This window comes from Sapajus apella, unplaced genomic scaffold, assembly GCF_009761245.1.
Source record: "Sapajus apella isolate SASKATOON/1434 unplaced genomic scaffold, GSC_monkey_1.0 scaffold153, whole genome shotgun sequence".
Taxonomy (NCBI): domain Eukaryota; kingdom Metazoa; phylum Chordata; class Mammalia; order Primates; family Cebidae; genus Sapajus; species Sapajus apella.
In genome coordinates, this window is record NW_022437093.1 from 1,469,576 (window position 1) to 1,483,593 (window position 14,018).

General features: G+C 40.3%; 1 protein-coding gene across 1 annotated transcript in view; it reads right to left on the bottom strand.

The window, feature by feature from the left end:
- Nucleotides 1-14,018, bottom strand: part of EFCAB3 (EF-hand calcium binding domain 3) — a 118,211-nt gene that overhangs the window by 43,349 nt on the left and 60,844 nt on the right. Inside the window, exons 22-24 of the mRNA XM_032265934.1 lie at nt 13,497-13,601; nt 6,700-6,753; nt 1,780-1,833 (exon numbers count right to left, since the gene is read on the bottom strand). Coding sequence (XP_032121825.1) covers nt 1,780-1,833; nt 6,700-6,753; nt 13,497-13,601 — 213 coding nt within the window. The remainder of the gene's footprint in view (nt 1-1,779; nt 1,834-6,699; nt 6,754-13,496; nt 13,602-14,018) is intronic.

A 14,018-nucleotide genomic window follows, 5' to 3' on the forward strand; every position in this document is an offset into this window, starting at 1 on the left:
TCCTTAAAGTTTTCTGGCACCACCAACAAAAGCAGCAATAGATGGGATAGACTGGACTTATTAAAAGGTATATATATTTTTCTTTTACAAATAAAATACAACAGGACTAATTTGGAAATGTTAGGCATAGGTACCCAGAATTTAAATTTATCTTCTATCAAAATTCATTTTGTAGATACTTGCATAACATATCTTAAATTATTCTTACAGCCTCCTTTTTTTTTTTTCATTTTAGAGAAAAGGTCTTGCTCTTTCACCCAGGCTGAAGTGCGGTGGTGCAATCATAGTTCACTGCAGCCTCAACCTCCTGGGCTCAAGTGATCCTCCAACCTCAGCCTCCTGTGTAGCTGGAACTACAGGTGTATGCCACCATACATGGTTAACTTTTGTATTTTTGTGTAGAGATGGGGTTTTGCTATGTTGCTCAGGCTGCTCTCCAACTTCTGGCCTCAAGCAATCTGGCCACTTTGGCCTACCAAAGTGCTGGGATTACAGACATGAACGACCATGCCCGGCCACATCCTCCTTTTTGAAACACAGTCAGGCTTTCAGAGACACACCAAATTTCTTTTTTGTCACACTTGTTGGGAAATGCAGATGCAGAGAACAAATCAAAATTACTTAAAAATGAATTCAAGATTGACGTTGTACGTGTGTGGGAAGAGGGCAGAGACAAGTTTTACCTTGCCTCTGTTGATCAATTTCACAGCATAATGTTCATATCTCCCATTCATCCTTTCTGTGCAAGCATGGAACATGGCATTTTGGTAAAAAGAAACTTATTTTAGAAATATTAAATATAAGAGACCTACAAACAAAAAGTACTGAGACTATGTATTAAATTTCAGAGGCATCCAGAAAGGAACTTTAGATCATTAGCTATATTTATTTATTTTTTGAGATGGAATCTCTTTCTGTTGCCCAGGCTGGAGTGCAATGGCGCAATCTCAGCTCACTGCAACTTCCACCTTCCAGGTTCAAGTGATTCTCTTGCCTCAGCCTCTTGAGTAGCTGGGACTACCGGCCCATGCCACGATGACTGATTAATTTTTGTAGTTTTAGTAGAGACGGGGTTTCACCATGTTGGTTGGGCTGATCTCAAACTCCTGACCTCAGGTGATCCACCTGCCTCGGGCTCCCAAAGTGCTGGGATTACAGGCACGAGCCACCATGCCTGGCCTAGCTATATTTATAAACAAGTAAGATTTTAATATGAGTAAGAAAACAGAATGTAAATACATTGGATATAGATTAAAATGCACAAAAATTATGTACACATAAGGAAAAAAATTTGTGGTGATAAAATTATGGATTATCATTAAAGGACACAATTAAGAATTATTAAAATTTCCCTTTTTTCTTTTTGTTTGATAAATATAGGAATTTTCTAGCCAGGCATAGTGGCTCATGCCTGTAATCCCAGCACTTTGGGAGGTGAAGGCAGGCAGATCACGAGGTCAGGAGTTTGAGGCCAGCATGGCTAATATGGTGAAACCCCATCTCTACTAAAAATATAATAATTAGCTGGGCATGGTGGCACATGCCTGTAGTCCCGGCTACTTGGGAGGTTGAGGCAGAAGAATTGCTTTAACCTGGGAGGTGGAGGCTGCAGTGAGCTGAGATTGTGCCACTGCACTCCAGCCTGGGCAACAGAGCAAAAAAAAAAAAAAAAATTTCTATAATGAACATGTATTACTTTTATAACCAAGAAAACACATATAAAGGTACACATACAGCATCAGATTATAATTTAATATTGTATCATAAAATTTCACTTACGTTTGAGCTTCTTCAGACCCTCCATTATTGAATTAACATTAACCTTTCCATTTCCTGTAAAATATTTTGGTTCAGATACAGAAGCATTCACATAAAAATTCATAAAAGTTGTAAAATTATTAAAAACAATGTATTTGGCTATAATTTCTTCCGTGAGTTAGAAGAACTAGAAACATTGGTTTGCTTTGGAATTTGGATTCATTTTTCTGTCAGGTGAATATGATGGAAAAAAAGATGAATTTTGTTTTGGCTCTGTCTGGCTCTGTCCTTCAGGCTGGAGTGCAGTGGTGTGATTATGGCTCATTGCAGCCTTGACTTCCCTGGCTCATGCGATCCTCCCACCTCAGCCTCCTGAGCATCTGGAACTGCAGGTGTGTGCCACCACACCCAGCTCCTTAAATTTTTTTTTTTTTTTTTTTTTTTGTCGAGATAGGGGTCTCCCTATGTTGCCCAGGCTGGTTTTGAACTCCTGGCCTCAAGTAATCCTCACACCTTGGCCTCTCAAAGTATTGGGATTTCAAGTGTGAGTCACTGTACCTGGCAAGGATGAATCTTTAAAAGAGACACCTATCTCTACTTTTTTTTTTTCAGGCAAGGTCTTGGTCTCTCTCCTAGGCTGAAGTGCAGTGGTGTGATCTTGGCTCACTGCAACCTCTGCCTTCTGGGTTCAAAAGATTCTCGTGCCTCATCCTCCCAAGTAGCTGGGATCACAGGCATGTGCCACTATGCCCAACTAATTTTTATATTTTTAGTAGAAATGGGATTTGCCATGTTGGCCAGGCTGGTCTCGAATTCCTGGCCTCAAGCAATCTACCCACTTCAGCCTCCCAAAGTGCTGGGATTACAGGCCTGAGCCACCATGCCTGGCCCTATACTTTTTAAAAAGCAGTTCATCTTTTCTGTGCTTTAGGAGATTGTATTAATCAAAGGAACAAAAGTAAGAAGGAATAGGGTATTCTGAGGAAACTGTGGGTAGTTCAGTTGGTTTGGAGCATGACATGTTGGAAGCAGTGGAGGAGAAAGCTGAAAAGTACATGGGAGCTGTGTTGCAGTGGGTTTTGTTTGGATTTTTTTTGGGAACACAGGAAGGAGTCATGAAAGCTTCTGACCATTACTATGTAAAGATTGATCTGAAGGCAGTCTGCCTTCAGCTGGAGTTGGAGACCAGCCTGGGCAACATTGTGATAGCCTGTCTCTACCAAAAATACAAAAATGAGCTGGGCGTGGTGGTGTGTGTCTGTAGTCCCAGCTACTTGGGAGGCTGAGGTAGGAGGACAGTTTGAACCCAAAAGACGAAGGTTGTAAGGTGAGCCCAGGAGCTGATATGGTGCCACTGCACTCCAGCCTGGGAGGCAAAGCCAGATCCTGTCTCAAAAACAAAAAACAAAATCTCTTCAACTGAAGAGAGGAGAGGAAGAAAATATGGGCAAATAGGAAGAAATGAAAAACTAGAGAGAATGGAAAATGGAGATATGTTTGCAATTGATAGGTTCAAATTTACAGCTATAAAACCATGATTTCAGAAACCTAACGGTTCAGTGTCTCATCTCCTACTTTCAGTTGAGCTTAGTAGAGAAAGCGAAGTATGTCTCCTTTCTTCATCCTTGTATTCCTAGTACCTCGTATAGGGCCTGACATATTCAGTGACCAATAAATATTTGTTGGATGAATAAATCAATATACTCTTTTAAATTCAACTCCAGGCCAGGCGTGGTGGCTCATGCTTGTCATCCAAGCACTTTGGAGGCCAAGGCGGGCGGATCACCTGAGGTCTGGAGTTCAAGACCAGCCTGACCAACATGGTGAAACCCCGTCGTTATTGGAAAAAAAAAAAAAAAAAATTCAAGTCCACAGCTGTATAGAAACTCTCTGACAACATCACTGAAGCAATATAGTAAGAAATGCTATCCTCAAATGCACTTAGAACATCTTTTTTGGGGTTATCAGAATAAAAAAGAAAGTGGTAGAAATAAAAAAGTATTTATATAGCACAAGGGCCAGTGAGTAAGCCATGTAAATAGACTCAATAAACAACAATAAAAATTTCAATAAATCAACTAACCCCAAATTCCCCTTCCTTCCCCTGAGTATTGCTTCCTCATACTCATTTTTATTTTCTAGTTTCACTCACTGTAATATTTTTCAGGCTGAAATCATACCCTCAGGCACAACTTAGCATACTGGTTGTACTTGTGATTTAAGAAATGAAAGTCGGCCGGACACGGTGGCTCACACCTGTAATCCCAGCACTTTGGGAGGCCGAGGTGGGCAGATTATGAGGTCAAGAGATCGAGACCATGGTGAAACCCCATCTCTACTAAAAAATACAAAAATTAGCTGGGCATGGTGATGTGTGCCTGTGGTACCAGCTACTCGGGAGGCTGAGGCAGGAGAATTGCTTAAAACCGGGAGGCGGAGGTTGCAGTGAGCCGAGATTGCACCACTGCACTCCAGCCTGGCACCTGGCAACAGAGCAAGACTCTGACTCAAAAAAAAAAAAAAAAAAGAAATGAAAGTCAGGCACATTCTTAACATATCTTGTCTTGTCTTTAACTTTTAGGTCTCTGCTAGACAAAGGGTGGTTTGTGCACCAGCATCATTGGCATCACCTGAGAACTTGTTAGAAATGCAGAATCTCAGGCTCTACCCTATACTTAAACAAAAATCTGATTTTTTTTTTTTTTTCCGGAGACAGGGTCTCACCCTGCTGCCCAGGCTGGAATGCACTGGTTTGATCATGGCTCATTGCAGTCTCCAACTCCTGGGCTCAAGTGGTTGTCCTGCCTCAGTCTCCCAATTAGCTAGCACTACAGGCATGTGCCATGATATCACACCAGCCTTCCCATAAGTTTGGGAAGCTATGTTCTAGGTGTTACAAAGTTAAGGATCATTTCTGAGGATGTTATGTACAGGATGACAAAAAAATTTTTTTTTTTTTGAGACAGAGTTTCACTCTTGTTGCCCAGGCTGGAGTGCAATGGCATGATCTCAGCAGCTCACTGCTACCTCTGCCACCTGGGTGTAAGCGATTCTCCTGCCTCAGCCTCCTGAGTAGATGGGATTACAAATGCCTGCCACCACGCCTGGCTAAATTTTTGTATTTTTAGTAGAGATGGGGTCTCACCGTGTTGGTCTGGCTGGTCTTGAACTCCTGACCTCAGGTGATCCACCTGCCTTGGCCTCCCAAAGTACTGGGATTACAGGCACGAGCCATCACCATGCCCAGCCCAAAAATACACTTCTAAGAAGGCAACAGAACTATAAAACAAATACGTCACCATTAAATGTCAAATGAGGCATCAACTCCTTCATTTCTTCTTCTGTGAGTTCAATCCCTTCGCTTGCTAGAAAGTTATCTAAGTTCTGGACATCAATCATCTCTCCTTAGAAAGAGTAAGAAATGAAATGCAGAAATATTACAGAATTATTTGCAAAGTACAAAGAACACTATCTGTGCTTATATACATTATCATCCAGAATAGGAGGGTCAGAAACCAAAATCTTTAAATCAGAAGGTGGATACAAAGAAGAAAGTAACCAGAGGTTAGGAATTGACTGGTGGGTTGCTGAAAAATCCACAGCAAATTAAAATACATATAGGGACTAGTTTTATGTAACAACATTACAGATTAATGTAACAGGGGAAAGATAAAATTGCATCACTCTAACACAGGAACCATTTTTAGTTTTTTATATCCCATTTTGGTCTTTGGCAATAAGACTGTACTTTTACAATGCAGAAATCTAATATATGTACAATCCCATATTTTGCTTTTCCAACCTAAAATCATTCTTTCATAAACATGTTTCCAAGTTGCCACATAATTTTTTTTTTTTTTTTTTTTTTTTTTTTAAGATGGAGTTTCACTCTTGTTACCCAGGCTGGAGTGCAATGGCGCGATCTCAGCTCACCGCAACCTCCACCTCCTGGGTTCAGGCAATTCTCCTGCCTCAGCCTCCCGAGTAGCTGGGATTACAGGCACGCACCACCACGCCCAGCTAATTTTTGTATTTTTAGTAGAGACGGGGTTTCACTATGTTGACCAGGATGGTCTCGATCTCTTGACCTCGTGATCCACCCGCCTCGGCCTCCCAAAGTGCTGGGATTACAGGCTTGAGCCACCGTGCCCGGCCCTACATAATCTTTACAGTAAGCATTTTAACACGTTATCCCATTAAACTGACATATCATGGTTTATGTAGTAATTCCTGTAGGGTTAGATATTTCTAATCAGTTTCAATTTTCTCACTATTATGAGAATGAAAGTCCTTAAGGCAGAACATTTTTAATTTTATTCAATAAAACTATTTCCATAGGATAAATTTCTAAGAGTGGGGTTAGTGGGAAAAGGGGTATGAAAAGTTTTGTGGCTCTTGATATCAATTACTACTTGTAATAACTCTTTTTTTTTTTTTTGGCGACGGAGTTTCACTCTTGTTGCCCAGGCTGGAGTGCAATGGCACAATCTTGGCTCACTGAAACCTCCACCTCCCAGGTTCAAGCGATTCTCCTGCCTCAGCTCCAGGGTAGCTGGCATTACAGGCGTGCAACACCATGCCTGGCTAATTTTTTGTATATTTAGTAGAGACAGGGTGTCACCATGTTGGCCAGGCTGGTCTTGAACTCCTGACCTCATGATCTGCCCGCCTTGGCCTCCCAAAGTGCTGGGATTACAGGCATGAGCCACTGTGCCTGGCCTGAAGAACTCTTTAGGGGAAAATTTTGGAGATTAGTATGGTCAGTGATATATAAATAGATGAGTTATTGTTTACTCAACTTCAGCAGCATCCACAAAAATGGAACATATGTTATATGAAAAATATCTGAATACTTATGAATGGGAAATATTCTTCTCCAACATTAATTGCAAATATTAAGATGCTATTTATAACATATTTCCATTACAGCTTGCAGCTCACCCTTGATGTAACTGACAGCATCCATTAAGTCTTTCATATCAACTGTTGTCTCACCTGTAAGGCAAGGGAAGTATACCTCAGAGTCAGATCAACTGATGTTACTGAGACCTTCAACATTTATGCTATATGAAGTTCTGAAGTTATGAAGAGCATAAGACTTCAGTAATCTTTTCTTCTTCTTCTTTTTTTTTTTTTTTTTTTTTTTTGAGATGGAGTCTCACTCTGTTGCCCAGGCTACAGTGCAGTGGTGTGATCCCAGCTCAGTGCAACCTCTGCCTCCTAGGTTAAAGTGATTCTCCTGCCTCAGCCTTCCAAGTAGCTGAGATTACAGGTGCATGCCACCATGCCCAACTAATTTTTTGTATTTTTAGTAGAGATGGGGTTTCACCATGTTGGCCAGTCTGATCTTGAACTCCTGACCTCAAATGATCCACCCACCTTGGCCTCCCAAAGTGCTGAGATTACAGGCATGAGCCATCACGCCAAGCCAGAATTTACTAATGTTTACATTTTTCCTTATAATTTTATGGACTTATTCTCAGAGATAACAGTGTTATCTTAGAAACAAAGAAAGTTTCCATTGTAACAAATCTATTCAATTTTTCATTTTTCTTTGCTTTAAAGAGACTGGTTACAGTTAAGTATAGGGAGAGAATAAATGACTCTGACCCTATGTACTTTTATTTAGTCAGTTAATCAACAGCACTTTGACAGGCTTTGGGGATACAAAAGTAGGCAAGGTGACGGAGTTCTAGCTCTCAAGGAGTGTACAATGTAGTGAGAGAGAGAGATAATTAACATATAAACAGAAAGGATTTGACGTACTGTTAAGATGCTGTCAAAAATAAAATAGGGCAACATAATAGAGAGTAATAGAAGATGGGACTGATTTAGACAGAAGGTCAAGGAAGGCCTCTCAGAAGAGGATCTATTTGGGTTGAAGCTTGAATGATGAGAAATGAGTAGCCATGTGAAGAACTGGGGAAGAATAAGTAGAAAAAAAGTATGTACAATAGTCGTATGGTGGGACTGAATTTGCCATGATTGAGAGACAGAGGTCAGTGTGATGGGGCTAGATAATGCAGAGCCTTGTAGGGCATGATGATAAAGTCTGGACTTTATTTTGGTTGCAATGGAATGTCACTGGAGGCCTCGGAAACATGGAGTAACCTGACCTGATTTCAGCTTTCAAAAGACCACTCTGGCTGGTATGGATAGGATAAAGAAACTGGGGAAATGGAGAGCAGACAGGAGCTTGTTTCAGTGGCCCAGTAAAGAGATGACAGTGGCTTGGGCTGTGGTTACGGTAGTGGAGATGGTGACAAGTGATGGATTCAGGACATATTTTTCAAGTTGAACCTAGATTTCTTTTTCGAAATTTTGTTTTCCCTTCTTTCACAGGTGTTGATGAACCTAGATTTAAATGTGGAATATGAAGGAAGGAGAAATCAAAGATGGAACCTAGTCTACCTTCCCCAGTCAACGGGGTGAATGGGATGCCTTTAATGAGATGAGGAGGGCGTGAGATTTTTTAGTAAAATTAATCAATAATTCCATTAAATTGGTGATAACTTTTAGAAATCCCAGTGGAGATATCAAATAACTAGTTTGACATGCTATTGCTAACTTAGAGAGATTGAGCTGGAGATATAAATTTACTTTACCAGCTTAGAGAAGGTATCTGACCCAATGAGACTGAATGCAATCTCCTAAGAGGAGAGTGTAGATGAAAAGACAGCCAAGGGTCTAACCTTGGGTCACTTCGTTATTTAGAGATCTTGCAGGGGAGGAACAGTCAGAAAGAAAACTTAGAAGACAATGTCAGCGAGGGAAGAAGAAAACCAGGGGAGTATGGGGCTTTAAAAGTCTAGAGAAAAACACATTTCTTTTTCCTTTTCTTGAGACAGGGTCTTGCTCTGTCACCCAGGCTGGAGTGAAGTGGCACACAATCACAGCTCGCTGCAGCCTCCGCCTCCCAGGCTCAAGCAATCCCCCGGCCTTAGCCTCCCAAGTAGCTGGGACTATAGGCGCGTGCCACCACGCCAGGCTATTTTATTTTTTTTGTAGAGACAGGGTTTCACCATGTTGCTTAGGCTGGTCTCTAACTCCTGGGCTCAAGTGATTCACCTGCCTCAGCCTCCCAAAGTGCAGGGATTACAGGCATGAGCCACCACGCCTGGCCAAAAAATGTATTTCAATAAAAAGGGGGTGGCCGCTTATGTCAAATGCTGCCAACATGTCAAGTAAAGTAAGAACAAAGTACGGACTATGAGCCTTGGCAAGAGGTAGGTCATTGACAATCTTGTTGAGAGCTTGTTTGGTGCCATTGTGGAGATAAAAACCTGACTGGAGAATGCTGAAGGGTGAATGGGAGGTGAGGATATGAAGACAATGAGTAATGACAACTTTTCGAGGCAACTCTGCTATGCAGAGATGATGTGGTAGCTGGCAGGGAACAAGTGTGAGAGAAAAGCATAGCTGCATGTCAAGAGAAATATATAGAGAGATACTGCAAAGAGGGAGAAATTGATGATGCAGGAGAGAGGGGAAATATTGCAGGAGGTAAGTCTTTGAGAAGGCAAAAGGAAATAGGATGCAGGGTGCAAGTGGAAAGGCTGGCCCATGAAAGGAGGATTCTTCCCCTTTATAGCAAGACAAAAGGCAGGGCATGGCTGGGCATGGTTATTCATGTCTGTAATCCCAGCACTTTGGGAGGTTGAGGTGGGTGGATATGAGGCCGGAGTTCGGGACCAGCCTGACCAACATGGAGAAACCCCATCTTTACTAAAAATACAAAATTAGCTAAGCGAGGTGGTGCATGCCTGTAATCCTAGCTACTTAGGAGGCTGAGACAGGAGAATCGCTTGAATCCAAGAGGCAGAGGTTGCAGTAAGCCGAGATTGTGCCATTTGCACTCCAGCCTGGGCAGCAAGAGTGAAACTCTGTCTCAAAAAAGACAAAGAAAAAAGGTGGGGCATGTGGGCATAGGTATAGGTAAGTTCATAGAAACAGAGGTAGGAAAATGAGGTCTTTCTTCTCTAACTGCATCTATTGTCTCTATGAAGTTTGAGGTGAGATCATCAGTCGAGAGTTGAGGTGAAATTTGGACCGAGAAGGTGTGAAATTGTCTCTGAGAGTGAGAAAGTAAATTTACTTGGAAAATATAGCAGAGACTTTTTTGGCAGTGTTAAGGAACTTGAAGTTTCTGCCTATTATGTGAAGTGAGTTCTATTGGCACGGCTTTGTGATCTTCTCTGGCAATGTTAAGCTGTTCAGGAATAAGCATGAAGTAAAAAGATGGCCGAGTTTTTGCCAAGCAAATTTGAAGTTCTGAGAGTTTGTAAGCTTATATGATGCTGAAGCAGTGAATCTAATTTAAGGAAGGAAAAAAACTGAGACATGGTGATGGTGTTGAATAATAAAATAGTAGGGTCAAAGGTGTGAAGGTCTCCACGTGGCTGGAGTAGCTGGAGTTGGAGTTATGTACTCTGTTCTGGTACAACACGTGATTCAGTAGCATCATGTCATCATATTCAGTTGGTAAATGGACTAATGTCACACTAACGTGAAAGATGTGTTGGCTCATACATAATCTTTCCTAAACAAGAAAAGAATTCTTCAACAAGAAAAGAAGAAAATCTTAGGTTGGAGCTACAGCTGGAGCCCTTTCTGTTTCATATTTTAATAAAATTAAAAAATGAGTGCCTGTCAGGAGAATCGCTTGAACCCAGGAGGGGGAGGTTGCAGTGAGCCGAGATTGCGCCATTGCCCTCCAGCCTGGGTGACAGAGCGAAACTCCATCTCAAAAAAAAAAAAAAAAAAATTAGTGCCTGTGATGCAGGAAGGGGAACCAGCTTCACTGGCTGAGAGCTCTACTTCCACCTACACTATTTCAGAATGGCAAGCCAGCTCTTTAACTCCGTGTGTGTGTGTGTGTGTGTATTCTTAAATATCTTACAGTTGTTCTGTTCTATTTGCCTGGGCTGTACAAGTTTCCTTGTGCTTTTGGTAGTGTTCTGGTTACAAATTGGTATAGATTTTGAGTGTGCTTCCAGAATTTTCTCCATAAGCTCAGTTACTTTAGTGGATAATTTTACAAAACAGGAGGTTTTTCAGGAATTTCTATGTGGTGTTATGGCAAAAATATCTGCATAGTAAATGAACTGGAAGGATAAAGGTTAGAGAGTGAGTCTATGAAATAGAGATTTTGGAGATGAAGTATTAGGGAAGGACAAGCTCTAGGTCATTACTATGTGAGTGGTAATCAAGATAGAAGGGAGGAAAAAATGACTGAAGTGAAAGGTATCAAGGAACAAGAGGTCAGAGTATTGAATGGGTGACCTGTATCAGATGTTTTTAACCTGGGTCTACTGACCCTGTATTGCTAGAATTCAGGGAGGTCTTGAGCTGGAATGGAAAAAAAAAGACTTTAAAAAATAATAATAGTAAAGATAGGGTCTTGCTATGTTGCCTGAGTTGATCTTGAACTTTTGGCCTCAAGCAATCCTCCTGCCTTGGCTTCCCAAAGTGTTGGGATTACAGGTGTGAGCCACAATGCTTGGGCAAAAGTGTGTCTTTCTTTTCACTAGTGATTAACTTAAATTTATTATTTTCTTCAATTATTAATATAGGCAATAAACCATGAGAATAGTGGAAGAAGCTGTGACTTTGTCACTAATATAAATCACTGACATTTTCAAATCATAATATAGTTGTTCCAAATACGTTGAAATGTTGCTTATGCTCATCATTACTTTATTTTTTATTTATTTTATTTTTTTTGAGACAGAGTCTTACTCCGTTGCCTAGGCTGGAGTGCAGTGGAGCGATCTTGGCTCACTGCAACCTCTGTCTCCTGGGTTCACATGATTCTCCTGCTTCAGCCTCCCTAGCAGCTGGGATTACAGGTATGCGCCACCATGGCCAGCTAATTTTTTTTGTACTTTTAGTAGAGACGGGGTTTCACCATGTTGGCCAGGCTGGTCTCAATCTCCTGACCTCAAATGATCTGCCCTTGGCCTCCCAAAGTGCTGGGATTATAGGAGTGAGCCACCGTACCTGGCCCTCATCATTACTTTAAAATTATAAAAATAATTTGATCCAGCCGGGCACGGTGGCTCAAGCCTGTAATCCCAGCACTTTGGGAGGCCGAGGCGGGTGGATCACAAGGTCAAGAGATCGAGACCATCCTGATCAACATGGTGAAACCCCGTCTCTACTAAAAATACAAAACATTAGCTGGGCATGGTGGCGCGTGCCTGTAATCCCAGCGACTCAGGAGGTTGAGGCAAGAGAATTGCCTGAACCTAGGAGGCGGAGGTTGTAGTGAGCCGAGATCACGCTATTGCACTCCAGCCTGGGTAACAAGAGTGAAACTCCGTCTCAAAAAAAAAAAAAAAAAATAATAATAATAATAATAATTTGATCTGCTACTAGAAAGTGTTAAATGTTTTAATAAGTACCAGTAATTTATATTTTAATGTTTTGATACATTATATTTTAATATAGTTAGTTTCTTTGTAATCCTATTATTTTATTTTATACATTTTAAAACATTATAATCAGAAGTGATCCATTCATCAGATTTCCAAAGGAGTCCATGACACCAAGTCAAAAGCCCTTGATCTATATGAGAGATACTGAACAACAAGGACAGGAGTAGCAGAGAAGGAAGACAGGGAAGACAGTGAGCCCAGTGCTGTTTCTTATAGGAGGTTTTAAATTGCATCTTGTCTTATTTATTTATATAAAATTAATAATTAATAAACAAATATGTATTCTATTAAGAAATGTTTTTATAACAGGAAAAATTAATTCATAGATAACAGAATTTCCTTTCTTCTTCATCCTGTTCTTTTTTAACAACTTTTCTATCTTCCTCATTATCATCACCACCACACCACCATCCATCATCAAACATTTACTGACTAGTCTAGACTGTATTACATGCATTATATATATTAATTTCAGAGCAAGAAGTGATCATAGAGCCACATTTAGTTAAACTACCATTTTCTATATGAAGAAACTAAGATTAAGTGGTGTTAAATTATTTGTCAGCAAGTCTGTGGCAAAACAGGGACCAGGACCCAGCACAAAGAAATAATGTATACTACATGAAGAACGTATGCTGGATTCACCAGGGAAAAGAGAAGATTTTTTTCCCCATTAGACACTGTCAGATGACTTTTTAAAAAGTATATAAAGCAATGGCAAATTTATCAGTAAGTCCCTTTCCTCACATTTTCATAAGAACTAAATATTATCAATCTTGTTAAGTTTTGCCAGTCTAATGAGTGAAGATAGTGTTGTATTGTGTTTTATTTTGCATTTTCATGATTATTGGTGAGGTTAAACATCTTTCCATATGCTATTGGATATTTATATTATATTTCCTCTTCTATGAGTTACCTATTTGTATATTTGCCTATTTTTCTATTATAGTATGTTTCTTATCAACGTACAAGGGCTTTTGCTACCTTAGGGATATTAGCGCTTTGATTTGCAATTATTCATTTCTAATTTATCGTTTGACTTCTGACTTTCTTAAGTTTTCTCTTAAATGTTCCCTTCAATTCATTTTTCTTTCCACTCCTTAAGTGTGTGGCATTCCCAGGCATGACTGAGGCTTCAAGTGGCATCCCTGACATATCTTTTCAAAAACATTTTTGAAGATGGTATTTCATCATGAGTCAGAATTAAGTTTTTACATTTACTTCAAAAAAGGCTAATTTCAGCAATCTAATGGAGGGGCTTAATGTTTCTGTGAAGAGCATAGAGATATTTGTAATACTCACCCTCAGTTGGTAGTTGGGTCATGAGTTCCTCAAGTTCCTCTTCCTTGATTTTAATTCCCATGTTTTCCAAAAATGTCTCCATTTTTTTTATTTTGACCTTTGGCCCTTAAGAAAGAAGCGCATGGAATAAGAATATGAGTATTGATGCTTAAGAGTGAAAAGTGTTAATCATGGTCATGCATCAGAAATCCTAATTGGTGGTTAAAGCACAAGAATACAAAGAAACTATTAATGTGTGTGTATGTGTGTGTCTCCCTAGATTTAGATATGTCTGTTAAAAGTTGGAAAGAATTGAGAAAGATAACTGCTGAATTGTTAACAGTATTTACCTTTATGAGGAGGGGATTTGTGGAAGATATGAGAACTTCCATTTCTTTTTTATTTTTAGAAACAGGGTTTTTCTCTGTAGCCCAGGATGGAGTGCAGTGTTGTGATCATAGCTTACTGCATGCAGCCTTGAACTCCTGGGCTCAAGCAATCATTCTGCCTTAGCCTCCTGAGTAGGTAGGATTATAGGTGTGT